The 20068-nt window shown below is 47.6% G+C and overlaps 1 protein-coding gene across 2 annotated transcripts; it reads right to left on the minus strand.

The window, feature by feature from the left end:
• Positions 1-4581: 4581 nt before the first annotated feature.
• Abcf3 (ATP binding cassette subfamily F member 3) lies at positions 4582-19025 on the minus strand. Of its 2 annotated transcripts, XM_057765187.1 has the most exons (21): positions 18896-19025; positions 18526-18673; positions 18323-18402; positions 17314-17360; positions 16991-17088; positions 16770-16892; positions 16381-16647; positions 15720-15800; positions 15577-15636; positions 15422-15478; positions 15306-15328; positions 15139-15194; positions 14834-15034; positions 14663-14739; positions 9596-9640; positions 9385-9517; positions 8435-8523; positions 8220-8311; positions 7908-8040; positions 7505-7592; positions 4592-7417 (listed from the first exon to the last, which is right to left on the minus strand). In XM_057765187.1, exons 1-21 carry the CDS (start codon positions 18972-18974, stop codon positions 7259-7261), a joined length of 2136 nt encoding a protein of 711 aa, XP_057621170.1. In that variant the 5' UTR covers positions 18975-19025; the 3' UTR covers positions 4592-7258. The 2 variants fall into 2 exon arrangements, with proteins under 2 accessions (XP_057621171.1, XP_057621170.1); XM_057765188.1 differs by lacking the exons at positions 16770-16892; positions 16991-17088; positions 17314-17360; ... (1 more) ...; positions 18526-18673; positions 18896-19025 and having other exon boundaries at positions 4582-7417; positions 15720-15825; positions 16381-16480.
• Positions 19026-20068: the final 1043 nt, after the last annotated feature.

Below are 20068 nucleotides of genomic sequence, written 5' to 3' on the forward strand. Positions count from 1 at the left end.
AAAGCTGGTATGAATGTGATTCAAGGGTGCCAGGGTTCACCCCAAATCGATGGTAAATGCTGGCAGTATCATTCACGTGGTTGTGACTTTAGAACCGTAAAGAATATACAAGTAAAGGGGTTGCAGAATCTTCCTCTGTGGCTAAGGAAAACCTCTGAGCCCAGGCATGTGGCAGGGGAGTTCCTGTGTGGAGGCACTGAGAAGCTGTTGTGTGAGGCTCTGAAAGTGAAGCTTGGATTTCATTGGACCTCCCAAGATGGTAGAGGTACCAGAGCTGTGGGACGTCTACAAGGGAGAGCTGGATACAGGGAGTAGAATCAGCCCAAGAGGGAACACATGTGCAGTCAGCAAAGCTGGAAGAGCAGAGTCATTTAAGTCCTTTGGCAGCACATGACTACAGGGAGGCATGGAGCTACAGGCCTTGGAGTTTGCGCTGAGGGATTTCAGTGCCCCTCCCCTCTAGCAAGGTGTGATTATTTACCTATCACTTTTTCCCATTTCTCCCTTTTCCTTCCTTCCTTCCTTCCTTCCTTCCTTCCTTCCTTCCTTCCTTCCTTCCTTCCTTCCTTCCTTTCTTCCTTCCTTCCTTCTTTCCTTTTTTATGGTTTTTTAAGACATGGTTTCTCTGTAGCTTTGGAGCCTGTCTTGGACTCACTTTGTAGACCAGGCTGGCCTTGAACTTACAGAGATCCACCGGTTTCTGCTTCCCAAGTGCTGGGATTAAAAGCTTGCGCCACCACCACCTGGTTAAATAAAGGGTCTTACTATATATCTCTGGCTGTACTGGAACTCACAATGTAGACCAGCCTGGCCTAGGCCAGATTGGCTTCAAACCTGAAAAGATCTAACCACACTCTATCTACCTCTGCCTTCTGGGTGCTGGGATTAAAGGGGTGAGCCACTATGCTCAGTTTATTTGTTCCTTGTAAAGACTTACCTTTTTTAGTTTGTTTTTGTTTTGTTTTTCGAGACAGGGTTTCTCTATGGCTTTGGAGCCTGTCCTGGAACTAGCTCTTGTAGACCAGGCTGGCCTCGAACTCACGGAGATCTGCCTGCCTCTGCCTCCCAACTGCTGGGATTAAAGGCACCACCACCGCCCGGCTATAAAGACTTATCTTTGACTGGACTCAGAAGCAGAAATTCTCAACAAGGGCAAACTACACCTCTTGTCAATCCGTTCCTGGTGTTTTTCTTTAGCTCCATCCTCTAAGCCAAAAGTCTAGACTACTCTGCAGCCTCCTTATTTTTCTTAGTGCATTGTTTCTTCTGAGAAATACATCTAAATTTGTGTTGCAGGACATTAGAATAACAAGACACTGAATATTAGGTGCTTTGGTCCTGGGCTTTTTCTTAAAGGAGTTTCTGACAGCATATTGGTAGATACATTTTCTTCTTTAGAGATATTTAAAAGTTCAGAAATTCTGCTAGCTCTTTTGGGCCCCAGCAAAAAAGGGACAGTAGCATGACTGCCCGGGAATATCCTCTCTCTCTCTCTTACAATAACCAAGTTGAGAACACTTAAAATGACATCCACAATTCAACCTGAATGTTACAGGTAGCCCACCAGAAATGGTCGCTAAGGCATAGTTTATAGCCAATTGAAAGTCTGTATGTCAGCTAATGTTAATCCAAAGATGGGAGGAGAAGATCACCAACCCAAATCATTATGGCCAAATTAACCAAAGCAAACAATTATTAAAGCAAGCTCTTGTTTTGTTTTGTTAAGACAGGGTTTCTCTGTGTAGCCCTAGCTATCCTGTAACTAGTTTGTAGACCAGGCTGGCCTCAAACTCAGACAGATTTGCCTTTCTCTGCCTCCTGACTGCTGGGATTAAAGGCATATGCTACCACCACCAAGCTTAAAGCAAGCTTTTTAAATTGTGTACACAGAAAAAAAAGATTGTGTACACAGGCTGCCTCTCCCTTAAGTGGAGTTCTAGAGGTCAGCATTGGATGTGAGGAAGACAAACTTTATAGCTCAGGAGTTTCCATATGGGAAAGCTGACAGTCAAAATAGACGTGGTTACAGGAGCAGAACCTAAGCATGGCCAGTTACTCATAACGTCCCCCTGAAACAAAGACATGGTTGCAAGGTGGGCATAGCAATAATCATAACAATCTTCTGAAACAAAGGTAGGGTTGTAAGAGGATTAGAAACAAAGACCATTTCCCGGAACAGGCAGTAGAGAATCATTTGTAGGTGGGGCATAGCACAATCCTTGAGAAAGAGGTGTAATCAAATGAACCTAGCTTGCCTTTACTATAAGATGGCTTTTAAGCCAAAAATGGAAACAGGCTGGTTCATCACAGGCTGGTCTACACTCCGATACTTGGGACTCAAGTGTAGCCCCAAGTGTTTTAGGGTAAGGGGTTTTTAAAGGCAAAAAACTATATCCAGTTGCAGGGAGAGATTTTGAGCAAGCAAGACGTTTAACAGAAATTAAGTTAGCTGGAGGATCTTGACCTAAAATAGAGTTGGGTAATTTTCCCCAGAATTCTCCATTAAGGAGACCAGATTCTAGTTAAACCTGAAATGGCCTCAGCAAGAATATAAGATGGAGGGTTCTCTGCAGTGTCTTTTTCTGTCATGTGAACAGACTTCCTCTCTCCAGTTCTTCTTGATCTAGAACAATTCCGCCCCTATTCAACAGCAGACACCTTGCTTTGTGGGAAAACCTTGTTCTTCCCACCACTGATTGGGACCACGTGACCCTTCCACTCTTCACCCAGAGCATCAGTAGCTACATCTATGGCTGTGAGCATCTCACAGAAGAGTGCAAAGTTTGCAAGCATGCACAGAAGAGTGCAAAGTTTGCAAGCATGTATTCATTGCGGCCTTCAGGGAGTTTCTGACAGCAGGCGCCTGGGAAGGATATATTCAGCTTCATCTTGACTCAGTCCCCTGCCTAGGAAGTGCCATGGAGCTGGGGAATGGGACACATATCTGAACTTGGACTTTTTTAACAGTGTAAAACCATAGGGGGCTTTTGAACTCGGGTTAAATGCATTTTGCACTGTGATATGACCACCAGTCTGTGGGAGGCAGGGAGAGGAATGCTGTTGAGTGACAGTGCCCCGTGAACTGACACACTTGAATACTTGGTCCCCAGTTGGTGGAATTGGGACGGATTAGGAGATGTGGCCTTGCTGGAGGCAGTGTGTCACCGGGGGTGGGCTTCAAGATTCAAAACACTCAGTGCCATCTGCAGCTCTGCCACCTACGTTTGGGTGAGGATGTAGATCTCAGCTACCACTCCATGCCACGATGGTCATGGATTCCAACCTTCTGCAATCATGAGCTCCAAACCAAATGTTTTCTAAGTTGCCTTGGTCATGGTGTTTTTTTTTTTTTTTATGGCAGTAGAAAAGTAACTAAGACAGACACATGGAGAGCTGGGGGAAGGAATGTAACTTTGAAGCATTCAATTTGTTGTGATACTTTGTATTTAGATACCTTTAGGACTGATAAAGGCTGGTTCAGCTGTTGAGAGCACTTGCTATACAGGCATGGGGACCTGAGTTCGAATATCAAAACTACGTAAGTACGTAGAAAGCCAGGCATGGTTGTTGTATATGTCTGTAACTAAAACTTTGGGGGTAGAGACAGGAGGGGCTCAAGAGCTCGATGGCCACCCAGCCTAGAGCAAATAGAGAGCATCTGCCTCAATGAGAGACTCTGCTCAAGGTATAAAGTGGAGAGAGAGACAAGGACATCTAATGTCCTGTGTTGTAGATCATGTGGTGCCCAAGGACTAGGTACAAAGCAAAATGGTCTTGGTGACAGCCTGGCCCACGGCCATTCTAGAGCATGCTTGACACCTGACCAAGAGCACTGATGCAAAGCCCGCAGCAAACCTGATCAGATAACCAGAATTCTGGTGGCTGCCTCTCCCGAGAGTATATATAGGAGGCCCTGTGCATGCACTTGGACAAGGTGAAGCCAAAGCTTTAAACCAAATCAAAACCTACCGATAACCAATAAAGCAGTGAGGCTCACAAGTAGTCATGGTCATCATATTGGCTAAGCCTTGAGCTACTAGAAACCGAGGAAGTCAAGCATGGGGCGCATCTTAGCAACCTATCCCTCTCTGAACAGCACACCTAGCAACCTGTTAGCAACCTAGGACTCCCACTAGCACCAAGCTGCATATACATCCGCTCCAGACAATGGAGTAGCCTTTGTTATTCATAGCTATCAAACGTGGGCATTTTGTTTGTTTTTTTGTTTTTCAAGACAGGATTTCTTTGTCCTGGAACTAGCTCTTGTAGGCCACACTGGCCTTGAACTCACAGAGATCTGCCTGTCTCTACCTCCCAAGTGCTGGAATTAAAGGTGTGTGCCACCACTGCCCAGCATCTAGCTTTTTAAAAGCATGGTCTGTGTGCCCAGGCATCACAATACACCCGTGCAGGTCAGAGGACAACTCAAGTCTTTATATTTCGAGACAGGGTTTCTCTGTGTAACATTTCTGGCTGTCCTGGAACTTGCTTTGTAGACCAGACTGGCCTTGAACGCATTGAGATCCACCTGCCTCTGCCTCCCGAGCACTGGGATTAAAGGTGAGTGCCACCAGCCTCCCGCGGGAGGTCAGATTCTTTCCCAGCCTTGGTCCACTCTGCCAGCATCTCCTACAGGCTTTGGCACCCACTCTGCATGCTCAAGCCCAATGGAGAGATAGGCTCAGGCAGAACTCAACAAAATGTCTACTAGACCTCAAGATTGTAACAGCATATGGGAGTGAGCAGCTTGTGGACTGGCCGAAGTGCCTTGCCTTGTGAGAACTGTGCTGGGAACCAGCCAAGTTACCCAAGTGATGCTGGTGAGGATGGCCAGGCCAAGAGAGGCAAGCAGTCCATGATTTCAGTGAGTTTAAGATCCTTCACTGACCAGCTCCTGGTCAGCACAAAGGCCAGATGTAGGCAGAACAGCTCCAGGTTAAGCAGTTACAGGACTGCCCCGCCCCTAGCTGGTATCAGTCAGTGAGTGCAGCGGGTGGTTGCTGCACAGAATGCCTTCCAGTGCAGGGCTGCTTTCCACCGCGTTTTCTAAAATAGGGCTGGCTGCCACCAATCTTTCCATGCCTCTGGATCACTAACTTTCAGTCACTGGCATTTCATCTCCAGAATTCCTGCAGCATGGGTGGGCTCTTCACAGTTCATGGAATTCTAGTCACCACCTAGTGCCGCCTCCTTCCCATAGGCTCCAGCACACTGAAGACAGCCTGGGTGCCTGTACTCTTTTTAAGGTCCATGATTAGCTAAAGAAAGTCTTCTTTTTGCAATCCTTCTAGTCATTGTGGGCACCCAGCAAACCAAACCCATCCTGCATGCTTTTATACTGTGTGGTGGCTAGTCCCTTAACAGTGCCACAAAGAACCCGGGCTCAGGTGGTCTGCTTTACTCTTCTGTGAGCCCTTCCACTGACAGCAGAAGTGCTGGGTCTGTCCTCACACCACCCTGAATTCCGATGTTCTCGGTGCTCCAAGCTCTTCCAGGGACCATAAGCATCTGCATGACTCCTAAGGGGCTTACAAAGTCAGAGGGACTCAGGGGCTGAGCATGGAAGACTGACAAGACATAGGGCCTATGGTTCTTCAATACACTTCTCTGTGGGTTTCGAGATGGAAAAGCCTCCATCACTGCCGAGGTACATGCAGCCGTACACAGGGATGTCTGAGGGGTGGACAGGTCTTACTAGCCCACCAGCACCAGCTCTGCGGTCACTAGAGTCTTCTGGATCTGGGAATCATGCAAAGGCTTGTGTGTTGAAGCTTGTGTCTGCCCCAGTGTGTAACATCCAGAGCTGTGGCTTCCAGGATCATGCGCACTTGTAGCAGGGAGGATCTAGCTGAAGGGACTGAGTCCTTGGGAACCCACTCCAGGAAGTGCGAGAGTGACACTCTGAGCTACTGCCTCGGCACACACCCCACACTGTGTTCTGTCCCACGCCATGCAGGCACATGAGTAACACAGTCAAGCACCCTTGGGCCAAAGCCTCTAAAATCACGAGGCAAAATAAATCTTTCCTTGCTTTAGCGTTTCTTGTGAGGAACTTTCTCACAATCCAAGGCTACCTCACATTCTCCCTTGCCCCACAGGTTCTCTTCCCAAATTACCTAGACCACAACATTCAACACAACTTGAAGACTCTTGGGTTGAAAACTCATGACTACTATTTCCAGTAGGCTAAGGAAGTCCCTCTGTTGACTCCATTTTAACGTCTTCTACATACTGATTAACTGCAGCAGCTAAGTCCTTGAGAACTTAACAAGCCAGACTCTTGTTAACACCTCTCCTCCCTCTTTCATAAAGGGATGGGTCTCCCGGGTCAGGCTGGTCTCTTAAATGGACCCAAATGAGCCTTTGGCTTCAGCCTTTGGGGTGCCTGGGACTATAAGCCCATGCGACAGCATGTCTTCCCCTCTTAGAAGTCTGCTTTATTTGAAAAGAATAAAGTGTTGAAGTGTCCTATTTCTTTCAGTTAGATAATTCCCTACTTCCCAGGCTGCTTCTGCATGATTAGAGAAAAAAAACCAGAATGTCAGATTGCTAATGTAAACTGGGAACAACAATAGTTTCTCTTGAGCCTGAAGGTTCAGATTAGAGAAACTGGAGGCTCGGTCAGAGTCCCTGGAGAAAGCAGATGGTGAGCCAGGTATGAGGCCAGATACCAGAATCAGTTCAAATCCCAAGCAGCAGGGGTTGAGACAGCTGAGCCCAAGATGCTTTCAGCTGAGGCCACATCTAGGCTAGGGTGTAAGTACCAGTAACCCCAGAACCCTGCTTTCCATTCCTCCAGCCCGAGCCCACCCACAGGCCAGACAGATGCCATCTCCCAACAAGAGGAAGGCCGGCACTGCCGTTGCTGTGTGCATGACATTCATATCCTAGGAAAACACCAGTCAGAGAGCCCAGAACCTACAGCAGAAAACCATGGCAAGTTCTGCCCATGAAGGAGCAGAGAGATACAGGAGGATATTTAATTTACATAGCAGCCACGTGGGGCCCTGTCAAGCTGGGCATTCGGGTACTTATAACCCCAGATGGCACCCCTACCCTTTTCCATCAGAGCTGTCTCCACCAGCCCTTCGATAGGCCTCCCCACATTGTGCAGAGGATGCTCCAGTTGAAAGGAAAAGAAATCTGGGAAATAAGGCTGTCCCCAAATAGGAAAAGTCCCAACTCTGGAGTTGGTTGCCTATACGGTAGCTCAGGGGTCTCATGAGACCAGTCCATGTCCTAGGCACAGTCGGGGGCTCTAGAGGAAGCCCTCCCGGCGGAACTGTTCTTGGAGGAGGGCACGGTACTGGTCAAATCCTCCCTCAACCCGGGTCACACTGCCTTTCTCACACACCCACAGCTCCTGGCACACCAGCCGGATGAAGCGCTCATCATGGGATACCAGAATCACGCCACCCTGAAAGACAGAACAGGAGACTCAGGGGAATGGCTATCAAGTGGTGCTGAGGCCTAGGGAAGAACAGTCAGGCTACAGCAGGCTCACCCTGAAGTTGTTGAGAGCATGGCCCAAAGCCTCAATTGTCTCCATGTCCAGGTGGTTTGTGGGCTCATCCAGAATGTAGAAGTTGGGGCTGGAAGGGAGAACACAGAAGTTACAAGATGGGAGACAAGCTGGGTGGTGGTGGCGCACGCCTTTAATCCCAGCACTCGGGAGGCAGAGGCAGGCGGATCTCTGTGAGTTCGAGACCAGCCTGGTCTACAAGAGCTAGTTCCAGGACAGGCTCCAAAACCACAGAGAAACACTGTCTCGGAAAACCAAAAAAAAAAAAAAAAAAAAAAAAAAACAAAAAAACACAAGATGGGAGACAACGAATTCCTATGGCACAAATATCAAAGAATTGTTTTGTAATGGGCAAGAAGCAAGAACCCAAGAAAATAAATCTCACCAAGGCATGGTCATCTGAGCAAAGGCTACCCGGCTCTTCTGGCCCCCAGATAAACTTGCAACAGGGCGCATGGCCAGATCCCCAGAGATGCCATACCGGCCCAACTGGTGTCGATATTCCTCTTCGGGTCGCCCTGGAAAAGGCCCCCACATCAGACGGGCTCTTGGCCCAAAGCCTTTGCTACTCCCTATGCTCTTCTCAATGTCCATGCTCTCATACCCAGACTTAGGCAAGCTGCTTAGACTGACCGAAGATGGGCCTACATACGAGGACAGCTAAAACGCTGTTGCTGCAAACCCTACCCTAGCGTACCAGGGAACTTTCGAGCTAGGAGTTCCACAGCGCTGACGTTCAGGTCTAGCTGTTCCACGTGGTGCTGGCTGAAATAGCCTATCTTCAGATTCCTGGAGGCAAAAAGAAAACAGAAGGCACCGCTGTGGAGTAGCACAGGTAGCTGAATGTGTAGAGAATGCATACAGTTCACAGCAGGGCGGGGTGGGGAGTGTGTGTGTGTGGGGTGTCCTTACCTGTGGGCATGCCTGATACCTCGAACAGGAGTCAGGTCCCCCATGAGCAGCTTCAGCATAGTAGACTTCCCAGCCCCATTCTCTCCAACCTGAAAGAAGCATGAGCATGTTTAATGAGTGTACATGTGTGGGGTACAGAAGGAAGGAAGGAAGGAAGGAAGGAAGGAAGGAAGGAAGGAAGGAAGGAAGGAAGGAAGGAAGGAAGGAAGGAAGGAAGAGGGGCTCTGGGTAGCCCCAGCCTTGCAACCAAAACCTCCGAGGAACTACCACCACATGCAAAGCCGCAAAGGGAACCGATACTTGAGTACTTGCAAGGGGCAAGAGTTACTTCTTCCGGTAACCAGAAGTGGCGTGTCCCCATGCATGGGTACATCTGGGTACAAATATGTGCATGTGGAGGCCCAAGGCAACGCAGGATATCTTCCTCAAATTTTTCTGCAGCTCACAGTTGCACTAGCTGGCTAGCCACCCTGCTCTGGTGACTCCCAGTCTCTGACCCTTGCACACAGGGATTGAGCGCTGTGATGAGCACTCAACTGTAACATGAGTTCTGGGGACTTAATCCTGGCCCTCACCTTTGGCAGAAAGCACTTTCTACTTGCTGAGCTATTTCCCCAGCCTTTCTCTCCCTTCTGAGGAAAGATTTCCTAAACCAAGCTATAGAACAGCATACTCTACTCTAAATCCTGACTTACGACCTACGGTCTTGCTTTAATGCCTCATGGCTGACATAACCAGACCAAGAGCAGTAAACTATTGTTCTATAATTGATAGAGTGCTGCGAGCCAGATTTCTCATCTCTGAGGTGGCCTGTGTGACTACAGAGGACAGCAGCAGTCTAAGTATAATTTTCAGGCCCTGTACTCTTCCTTCTAACGTCTCAGGATTGTCCAACCCACGCTTGCTAAGACAAACAACTCCCGGGACACAGAACAGAGGAGCAACCATACCACGCAGATGCGAGACTCAAGGTCAGCAGAGACAGACAGGCGACTGAAGATGACGTGTTTAGGGTCATAGTAGAAATCCACCTCATCTAGCTGCAGAATTGGTGGTGAGAACTTCTCGAAGCCATCAGGGAACCTGCAGGAGGTGCAAGTGTGAAGTGTGGAGACAGCCAGGAGGAGAGACTCCCCATCAGCTTCCCGGCTTAGAACTCACTTCATCACCACCTCTGACTCCTTGTCCACCGGCTTTAGCTCAGGTCTGAGGAGAGATGGAAAAATGATTATTTAACAAGATGTGAAAGTGGAAAAGAGAACACTGGGGGTGGGATTAATGGAAAAACCACAAGGAAACCTGACACACACACACTCACTCAGATGTGCAGTCATCCTAACACACACACACAGACATGCACGCACGCAATCATCCTAACACACACACACTTATTCTAACTGTAGGCATCGGTATAAAGGTCATGATGACTCAGGAGTAAAGAACTCCACTATGCAGAAACACACGACAAAACTTAGGCTGGTTACAGCACCCAGAAAGCAAGACAACTGAGACGAAGCTTCTGCCCTGCTGGCTGGTCCTCGGCGCTGGGAGGTGGTAAGCAGGCTGCTGAGGGAGGACTGCCATCAACAGTCCTTAGTCATGGAACTACGCGCTACACTACTGGCTGGCCAAGTAAGGTGTGCCCACTGGCAAGACTACTACGGGCTAACCAACTGCTTTTCAGTAGGAATTGAGGCCTGCTTCATACGAGCACCTCACATCTGTGCTGTAAACCAGATCAAAACCGGTGGCCAGGCAGGTCACAGCTCTAGTGTGGCAGCTCCAGCTATTTGTCACATCACGATGCCCATCAGATTGCCTTCTAAACGATGCCTATCCCATAGGTTAGTCAGCTTTGGTCTGTAGCTGCAGAGACTCCCATCTGGTCAAGTGCCGAGGACAAGCAACTGGTGAGTGCTGAGCCATCCACGGGACATAACATTCTCTCAAGGGCCCAGGGAACATGTCGGCTAGCAAAACCCATTCTCTATCATTAACACACACTAATAAAAGCAGTAAAATTCAAAATACCCACAATATTACCATTTAGGAGCCTAGAGCCAACTTACATAAACATTCTGTGCCATGTAGAGAGACCTGACTCAACTAAATGACAAGAATTAACTAAACTTAAAAACAGAACTCAGTTCCTCTTACACAAGGAAATGCTTGGAGAAAATAGACATGTGAGTCCTTCAATTAGCTAATGCTACAATGTATTCTTCTAGCTCACAATCTCTAAGAAAGAGAATCATCTTTTTTTTTTTTTTTTTTTTTTTTTTGGTTTTTCGAGACAGGGTTTCTCTGTGGTTTTGGAGCCTGTCCTGGAACTAGCTCTTGTAGACCAGGCTGGTCTCGAACTCACAGAGATCCGCCTGCCTCTGCCTCCCGAGTGCTGGGATTAAAGGCGTGCGCCACCACCGCCCGGCGAGAATCATCTTTTTTTGTATCTTAAAAAAATAAACAAACTTGGGGCTGGAGAGATGGCTCAGTGGCTAAGCGCACTGGCTGTTCTTTCAGAGGACCTGGGTTCAGTTCCCAGGACCCAGCTTACAACTGTCTGTAACTTCAGTTCCATGGGTCTGACACCCTCACACAGACATCCATGCAGGCAAAATACATGCAGGCACATTAAAAAAAATTAAAATACATATATAAGCTAGGTGCTTTTGATCTTAGTACTTGGAAGGCAGAAGCAGGCAGACCTCTCTGAGTTCAAGTCCCACATGTTCTACATTGCAAGTTCCAGGCTAGCTAAGACTACATAAAGAGTGTATGCAGCTTCAAACAAAAAGTAAAATAAAAATTAAAAAATATATACATATAAAAATTTGAAAATATTTATTTTCTTATATGTATGGGTATTTTACATGCATGTAAGTCTGTATGCCAAATGTATGCAGTGCCCATGAGGTCAGAAGGTGTCAATTCTTTTGGAACTGGAATTACACACAGTTGTGAGCTGTCATGTGGGTGCTGAGAACCAAACCCAAGTCCTCTGCAAGAGCAACATGCATGTCTTTTACTGCTGAGACATCTCTCCTGCTCTAAAAAAATATTAATGACATTTATTTGCCCATGGTGACACACACTTTTAATTGTAGCACTTGGGAGAAAGAGCAGATGGACCTCTGTGAGTTTGAGGCCAGCCAGGGCTCTATGGTGAGACCTTGCCTCAAAACAAAAAACAAACCCCAGAAAAAGTCTGGAGCCTATTCCCTCTTCTACTATGAGTACTGGGGATAAAACTCGAACCATCATGTTTGCCACGGGTACCTTCTCCTGGCTGAATGGTTCCCCAATAAAAAAACAAAAAAACAAAAACACCCCAAACCCCATCTTTCAACAGCTTTTAAAACACTTAAATCTGTGTTCTTCCTTTACGTTGTACATGTGAGGAAAGGTCTCACCGGCCTGCCTGAGCTGGCTTTGAATTTAGAAGTCCTTGGCTTTGGCCTTCTGCGGTTCTGAGATTACAGCTCTATGCCTCCAGCCCCCAGTCTGTCTTGGTAGCTTTTCCCTTTAAGATATAATAATAAATGTTTCCATGTCAGAGTTGTAAGCCTTATGAATTTACTCTCCCAGAATTTCTAGAACGACTCCTTCAAGATTAAACCCTCAATGACTAATGTTATTAGTCATGGAACTGCTTATCAAAACCACAGTGAGATGTTGCTTCCAAACTATTGGGGCGGCCAAGACTGCAAGAGTTAAAAACAAGTGCTGGCAAAGATATAGGACAATGACAGCTCCCATACTGGAGGAGGCATATAAACTAATACCTCTGTTTTAGTACATAATCTGACGAGCCAAAAGTGGAAGTGATTCCAGCTTGTGGGAAGCAGATGTACCTGAAGTTTGAGGCTAGCCTGGGCTACAAAGTGAGAGACTGTCTTAAACCAAAAACAAAAAGAGTGGTCTGGACCTGCAACCACCCACAGATCCTTTCTGCATTGCACCCAACTATTCTACCCAACCAGACTTTCTAAGTACTTTTCCACAGTCTAGCCTCACCTCCTCACCAGGAAAACTTCTCTTTGCAACGGAGAGAAACCATTATAGAAAACTACAACCAATCAAAACCTAGTGTTGTAGAACCCAGTCCCAATACATCCACAAAACACGCAAGAGAACCTTTTGGAAGAAGGGAAAGACTAAGAGCCAGAGGAGCAGGGAGTTTGCTCTGAGACTGTTTCCTAGCAATGTCAGAAGCACACCCATAAAGTCTCAACAATATGACTCCCCGAACATGAGTTGAACAAGAATGACGTCAACAGACATGCCAAAGTGTGTGTGGGGTACAAGCCTAAACCCTACACAAAGAACTATAGGCAACCAAGGACCACTGACAGTAGGGGAACAATCTTCCTCAGGGAAGAGCACACCAACTGGTATCCAGTACCAAATGGTCAGCCCTGAAAACACAAGTAACATACAGATTGAACAAGTTATACTTAGGAATATATTCATGTACATATGCACATGTAACAGCAATTCATGAAAAAAAAGAGGCTATGAACTGGAAAAAGAGCAAGGAGGCATATAAGGGAGGATTTGGAGGGAGGAATGGGAAGGGAGAAATGATTTGATTATAATCTCCACAAAAGAAAAAAATTCATTAAAAAGATGCAAAAAAAAAAAAAGAAGTCTGATATGACTTGTAGTCGTTTTTTAGTGAGGCTTGTAGTGTGCCCCATGTAAAATAAATGTATACAATTACTGAATTTAAAAAATTGGTCTGGAAGGGCTCTAGGGATATAAAACAGTTGCTAAAATGCTTGCCTATTGTGCACAGGTCTTAGTTCCAATTTCCAGCATGTACAAACTGTGTGTGGTGACATATGTCCATAATCTCAGCACTTGGGAGATGGAGGTAGGAGGATAAGGAATTCAAGGTCATCACTGGCTACAGAAGACTTTAAGGCCACTTGGCAGGCAGATTTTTGTGAGTTCCAGGACAGTCAGAGCTACAGAGAAACCCTGCCTCAAAAACAAACAAGTAAGAGTTTAAGACCAGTTTGAGCTACAAAACTGTCTCAAAACAAATAAACAAACCTAGTTTGGCAGATCCTTTAAAAGTTAACCAGTAGAGGTAAAATCTTGTGGCAAATGCGTTAATTCTAGCACTTGGGAGGTAAAGACAGAAGGGATCCCTGTGAATTTGGGGCCAGCTTGGTCTACAAAGCAGGTTCTAGGCCAGCCAGGGCTACACAGTGAAACCGTTTTAACAACAGCAGCAGCAACAAAACCCCCTCAAAAGTTAAATTACCATGTAAAACAGCAAATCTCCTCTTAGACATGTACCTAAGCAAAAACAAATGTTTGCTTAGCAACTTGAATATAGGGGGTTGGAGGGATGGCTCAGTGGTTAAGGGCACCTACTGCTCTTGCAGAAGATCCAGGTTTGGTTTCTATACCCACATAGTTGATTAAAGTCATCTGTTAATTCCAATTCCAGGAGAATTCCAATTCCTGGAGAATTCTGGCGCTTGACCAGGCATACACACATACACACACATACATACATACACACACACACACACACACACACTGGCGCTTGACCAGGCATACACACACACACACACACACACACACACACACACACACACACAGAGACTTTACATACATGTAGACAAAACACACACATAAAATCTTTAAAAGAAAAAAATAAAAAAACTCGAATATAATCATGTTCACAGCAGGCCAGCTGTGGTGGCTTGCATCTGTAATCTCAGCACCTAGAAGACTGAGGCAGGAGAACTTTTGTAAACTGGCAGTCAGTCTTACAGACTCCCACACCCCCTAGAAAGTTTATAGTTGCACTTATTGTTCCTAAAAACAAAATAGGAATAACCTAATGTCCATCACCTGACGCAATGTATTTGAGTCATGAAATGGAGCATCATGCCACCACGAAAGGCGGTGAACTGTTAACATTATGACATGGATGACCCTAGAAAACATGGCTCTTATAGAGAAATTAGACACAGGTGAGGCTTAGTCTGCACTAGTCTTAAACTTCAGTACGGGAAGAAAGAAAGGCTAGACAAAGCAGATAGACAGAGGCAGACAATACGTCTGAATTTGTGGCTGCCTAGCTGAGATTAGTGGTTGGAGTAGAGGCTGGCTGCTGGCTGGGGGGAGGCCTGGAACGGAAGGCAAGGTCAGCTTACAAACTGAGGGGAGGAAATGAAGGAGCTGGTGTCTGGAAGAGGACTCTGTACTCACAGCTTCTCCAGCATCTTGAGTTTACTCTGCACTTGAGACGCTCTGTTGGCATTGTACCGAAAACGGTCTATGAAGACCTACAAGAAATGGGCACTCATCAGGCTCCCTCACTGCCATCGACTGATGCCGATGGGATGGGACTCAGTCCTGCCTCCCCCTGCCCCTGCACACCTGGATGTGTTGGCGGTACTGCTGCTGGGCCTCATACTCGCGCTGCTGATTGAGTAGCCGCTCCTGCTTGCTCTTGATAAAGGTTTCAAAGTCCCCCCGGTAACCGTCTAGTCGTTGGCTGTGCAGGTGGATGATGTCTGTGGCAATGGCATTCAGGAAGTTGCGGTCATGAGAGACGACTAGGATTGTGGAGGGCCACGTCTGAGGAATAACAGGACGGGAGGCTGTTTGGAAGGGCAGCCGGCCCCCAGTGTCTTGAAGGCAAACTTTATCCAAACCTACCGTAAAGCCGTAGTTAGACTCACCTGCAGGTAATTCTCCAACCACAGGATGGCCCTTACATCCAGCATGTTTGTGGGTTCTGAAGAGAAATTAGAAACACATACTTGGGAATGAAGGGCTGGAGAACTAGAAAAAAGAACGTTATCATCCTTGTCTAGTTCCAAAGTCAGAGCAGCTCATTCAGACTCACCGTCTAACAGCAGGAGATCTGGCCTAGGAAAAAGAATACAAGGCATGAGGTTTTATGGCAGGAGATTGACCAGCTCGTCGTGTTCAATCTCACATTCTCAGGCTCAGGAGACTCACCTGGCAAACAGAGCCCGGGCTAAGGCCAATCTCATCCTCCAGCCACCTGAGAACTCCCTAATGACAACAGACTCACATTAGGGGTGGGTGCTCATCAGGACAAGCAGGGCCAGAGCCAGCGGCATTCAAAGCCAAGAATGGCCAAATTTACTCACCTGGTAGGCTGTTGTTGCATTTTAGGGGTGAAACCAAGTCCTGCGAGAATGACCGATGCTCTGGGAATGAAATGAGAAGACTCCAATTGAAACAGTTCAAATCTCATTTGAGCAACAGGAAAGCAAGTGGGAATTTTAAATACCTGGCAGGTGCCTTATCGGCCTCAATCTCCTCCAGTTTGGAATAGATTTCTGCCAACTGTGCAGCTTCTGAGCCCTCTGCCCTGGGAAGGAAAAAGATCCAAACAGCTTGTATAAAGACAGTCTAAGACATAGTCTTGCATCCTCTAAGTTGGAAGGCAGGCCACTGGGAGAGAGGGCTTTACAGTTCCATAAGCCAAACTCCAAGCTCTGCTGCTCACTTGGGAGGCCCCATGAATTATGGAGACACTCTGTAAAAGATAGTGTCTTAGCGTCCAGGTTTCTATTGCTGTGCTAAAAGCAATTTGGAGGGGCAATTTTATAACTCTCAGGGAAAGTCAGGGAAGGAACTCAAGGTAGGAGGTGGAGCAGAGCCATGGTGGAACACAGCTTTACGGGCTTGTTTCTCCTGGCTTGCTCAGTCTGCTTTCTTATTCAACCCAGGACCACCAGCCTCAGGGGTGGCACCACCCACAACTGAGCTGGGTCCTCCCACAATCATTAGTTAAGAAAATGCACCACAGGCTTCACCACAGGCCAATCTGATGAGGGCATTTTCCACCGGAAGTGCCTATTCCGTAGTAACTCTAGCTTGGGTCAAGTTAACACCAATCAACCAGGACAGACAGCTATTGCTTGTACCCTCTAGCCTGAAGCCTTCACCTGCCAGCAGCAATCTTGACACTGAGCTCCCGTTCCTGCCGTAGCAGGTCTTCCCGTACGGTGTCACTTTCCAGAACACTCTGCAGGGCAGGGGTGTCATCTCCAGCAACTTCCTGTTCCACATGCAGGAGGGAAATATGGGCTGGAACCCTCAGGCTCCGAGTGGCCAGCATCTTTAGCAATGTCGTCTTCCCCAGACCATTGCGTCCCACCAGCCCATAGCGTCGGCCCCATGCCAAGTTCACATCTGCTCCAGTCAGCAGTACCCTGGAGGGGTGGCAGAAAAGAGGTGAAGAGTGATTCAGAAGCAGGTGCAAAGGAAAGTTAACACTCCATAGTTCCAAATACTCCTCTAATGATAAAGATCATGCCCCTGGTCATTCCCTCACCTATCCCCAAAGGACACATCGAAGTTCTCAATTCGCACATCATAGGACTTGTTCTTGCCAGATGATTCCATCCGACTCTCTTTTCTGCTGCCTGCCTGGCTAGCGGATGCCTCCTCCAAGACACTTACAAAAGGAGAGATGGACAGGCTTTAGGGCTCCTGACAGTCCTTGAATACCAGAACCCGTCCTGCTCCCTTCTGAGTACTTCTTCCTAAACTCACAGAGGGCTGCTGGTCTTCAGAGTTTCCTTCTCTGAACGCTTTTCCTGCTTTGCCTTCAGTCGAGCTTCAGCCTTCTCGAGTTTCTTCGCATTCACTGTCTGAGTGAATTCCAAACACAGCCAGCTCATACTAGGGTACAGGTTTGAAAGGGAACTCCAGGGACCACTTCAAACAAACCCTTACAGCTTACCCATGATGATATAGAACCAAAGACTCGCAGGAAGACACATCAGAAATCCCCCCCCCCCAAATAAATCCACTATTTAGACAGTCAACTCTCACGCCCACCATAGACACAGCCCCTTCCCCTTTCTGCTCCTCACCGAGGACTGTTCCCTCTTTAGCAGTCCTGGAAGTTTGGTGTCACAGTCTGTAAGTGATAAGAAAGGCAGTCACCTTCTTCAGGGAAGGGAAATGAAGACTTTGAGTAACAAGAACCAAGAACAGTTTTTAAGAAAGATTATGCCAGGCAGTAGTGGCGCACATCTTTAATCCAGCACCCGGGTGGCAGACAGACAGATCTCTGTGAGTTTGAGACCAGCCTGGTATACAAAGCGAGTACCAGGACAGGCTCCAAAGTTACAGTGAAATCTTGTCTCAAAAAATACAAAAACAAAAACAAAGCTGCCCTTTCCTGTTTCTAGTTGGGCGATGGTAGTGCATGCCTTTAATCCCAGCACTGGGGAGATAGGAGGCGGATCTCTGTAAATTCAAGGCCAGCCTGGTCTACAAGAGCTAGTTCCAGGACAGGCTCCAAAGCTACAGAGAAACCCTGTAATCAAAACCAAAAACCACAACAAAACAAACAAACAAACAAGACAGTATTATGACACTGGAATAGATGATTATTCACCTTGAAATAAAGAAGAAAAAGATCTCATATTTAAAGACAGAGGCTGATGTACTCTTACAAGACCATGCTGTTGGTTAAAGTACAAAATTGGCAAAACGAAGTATGTTTAGCTCAAGGCTCTATGCCTCCTACTATAGGCAATAGCTTGGAGAACCTTCCAACCCTTCATCACAAGTTTCTTTTTTTTTTTTCTTGTATGTTTGTTTTTGTTTTTATTTTTCAAGGCAGGGTTTCTGTGTTGCCCTGGCTGTCTAGGAACTTGCTCTGTATACCAGGTTGGTCTCGAACTCATGCCTGCCTCTGCCTCTGTAATGCTCGGAGCACCACTGCCCGGCTCATCACATGCTCTTAGGTTCACAAAATACCACAAGCTCCTTCAAGCTGTGTAGTAGAAGAGATGGAGGGAGTCCCGAGATGCAAGGAGCAGGTGGATGGGGTGGAGGCACAAGGCAGCTAGTTCAATCTCCCCTCCATCTCACCGTAGTTTTCCATTATCTTTGACAACTGGATGGGGGCGTCCAGTAGCACCTGGCTGTTTCCCTGGTTCTGTGGCTCAGCCCTGCGTGGGTAGGAATAAAAAGCAGTCAGTTCGGAGAAAAGATTTACAGCCTTCAGACCTTCCCCCACGTTTGTACTCCATTCGCCTCCCTCTGCCCATCAACTCCTTTCCCTTGGCACCTACAGGCGTAGAGTGTTGTACATGCGCTGACAGACAGCCCTGATGCCCGCGTCATCCTTGCTGTCCCCGGACACTTCTTGCAATAGTTCGCCGACAGCTTCCACCAGGTCGTCCACAGACTCAAAGTCCGCGCTGCCGCTGTGCAAGACGCCTGGGCCGGGTACCGCATAACAAGAAAGACATCGGGTGTCTTTATATACGAGCAGTCTCAGTGTTTGATCAGCCAACTCGGGGCTCCAGACCCCACCGGCCCTCAAGATAAGAGGTCACGCAGAGGAGAGACTAGACAGCAGTGTGCTGCACTGTCCACCCTCAGTCTTCCCTCACGACCTCCACTTCAGCCTCCCCCGGCAGTTAATTCCGTTTCGCTCACCGGTCACGTAGTCGAAGACCTGCCCGTCAATTTCTGGGAACTCGCTCCGCAGGATGTCGGCACAAGTCGCCATATTCATTCGGGATCCCGTCTGCGCAGTCGTGATGAGACCTAGGCCTAGGACCGCCTCCTTGCCCTCCCCCCTCCCCGAAATCGCACCCCCACTTCCTTCCTAGGCGCAAGCGCAGTAATGACGTAAGAAAGCAGAAGCCTGCGTGGAGCCCAGGGGGCGTGGCTAGCAGGACTGCACGCAAGCGCCGAAATGTCCCCAGGCATAGCGGCCTCTGCGCCTGCGCAATTCCTGCTTCACGAATATATTCGTCACCTGTGCGGTTTTCGCTGCCTTCTGGAAAGCAGAGACGGAGTCGAGGGGTGTGGCGGAGTCGCCTGACGTTTATCAGCGCGAGCACAGAGGGTGCTGGGAGGGGAGCCTCGCCTAGGGACAGGCAGCCGTAGAAGTGAACTGCTTTGCTAGCTTGGAGCCTTCCCTGCAGGCGCGTGCCGCTCCACGCCCACCCAGGCCTTTAGGCCTCGGCGTTCTGCTGACTCACGGCAGCTCAGTGCAGAGTCTGTCGGTTTCGTTTCGTCCAGTTAGTTGGCCAGCTTGGTGATGCCCAGCCTTCCACCCTCCCCTGCCTGCTCTGTGCTCAGTTCCTTCACACTCCATAGGTGTTCAGCCAGGTCATTGAGAATTGGGCTATTCTGTTCTTCCACCACTCCAAGGTACCATCACCCACCGCCAGAAAACCCGATCAACAAGAAGCTCTTTATTCATTGTTTATTCTGAGTCTACAGACAAAGCAGATTTTCTTACACCCTGGATCTGGGGATGTGTAAAAGTACCACCCATCGATTTGCTCGGGTAGATTGTTTCTAAATAACACTATGAAAATTCTTCCTAAAACGCTCAAATTACACCCGTATTCTTTTTCTGAGACAGTCTTTCCAGATAATCCAAGCTAACCTTGTCTGTCACTCAAGTACTGGAATTAAAAGCATATGCACCACACTGGACTGCCCACTCATCCATCTTAAACATTACTGCAATGGGGGGCCAGTCTTGGTGTTTAAAGTTTAAAAAGCCTATATCAGCATGCCTGAGGATATAGCTTAGTTGGTAGAGTGCTTGTTTAGCACGCCTGAAGCTCTGTGTTTGGTCCCCAGTACCTCATA

Source organism: Chionomys nivalis, chromosome 3, assembly GCF_950005125.1.
Source record: "Chionomys nivalis chromosome 3, mChiNiv1.1, whole genome shotgun sequence".
NCBI lineage: Eukaryota > Metazoa > Chordata > Mammalia > Rodentia > Cricetidae > Chionomys > Chionomys nivalis.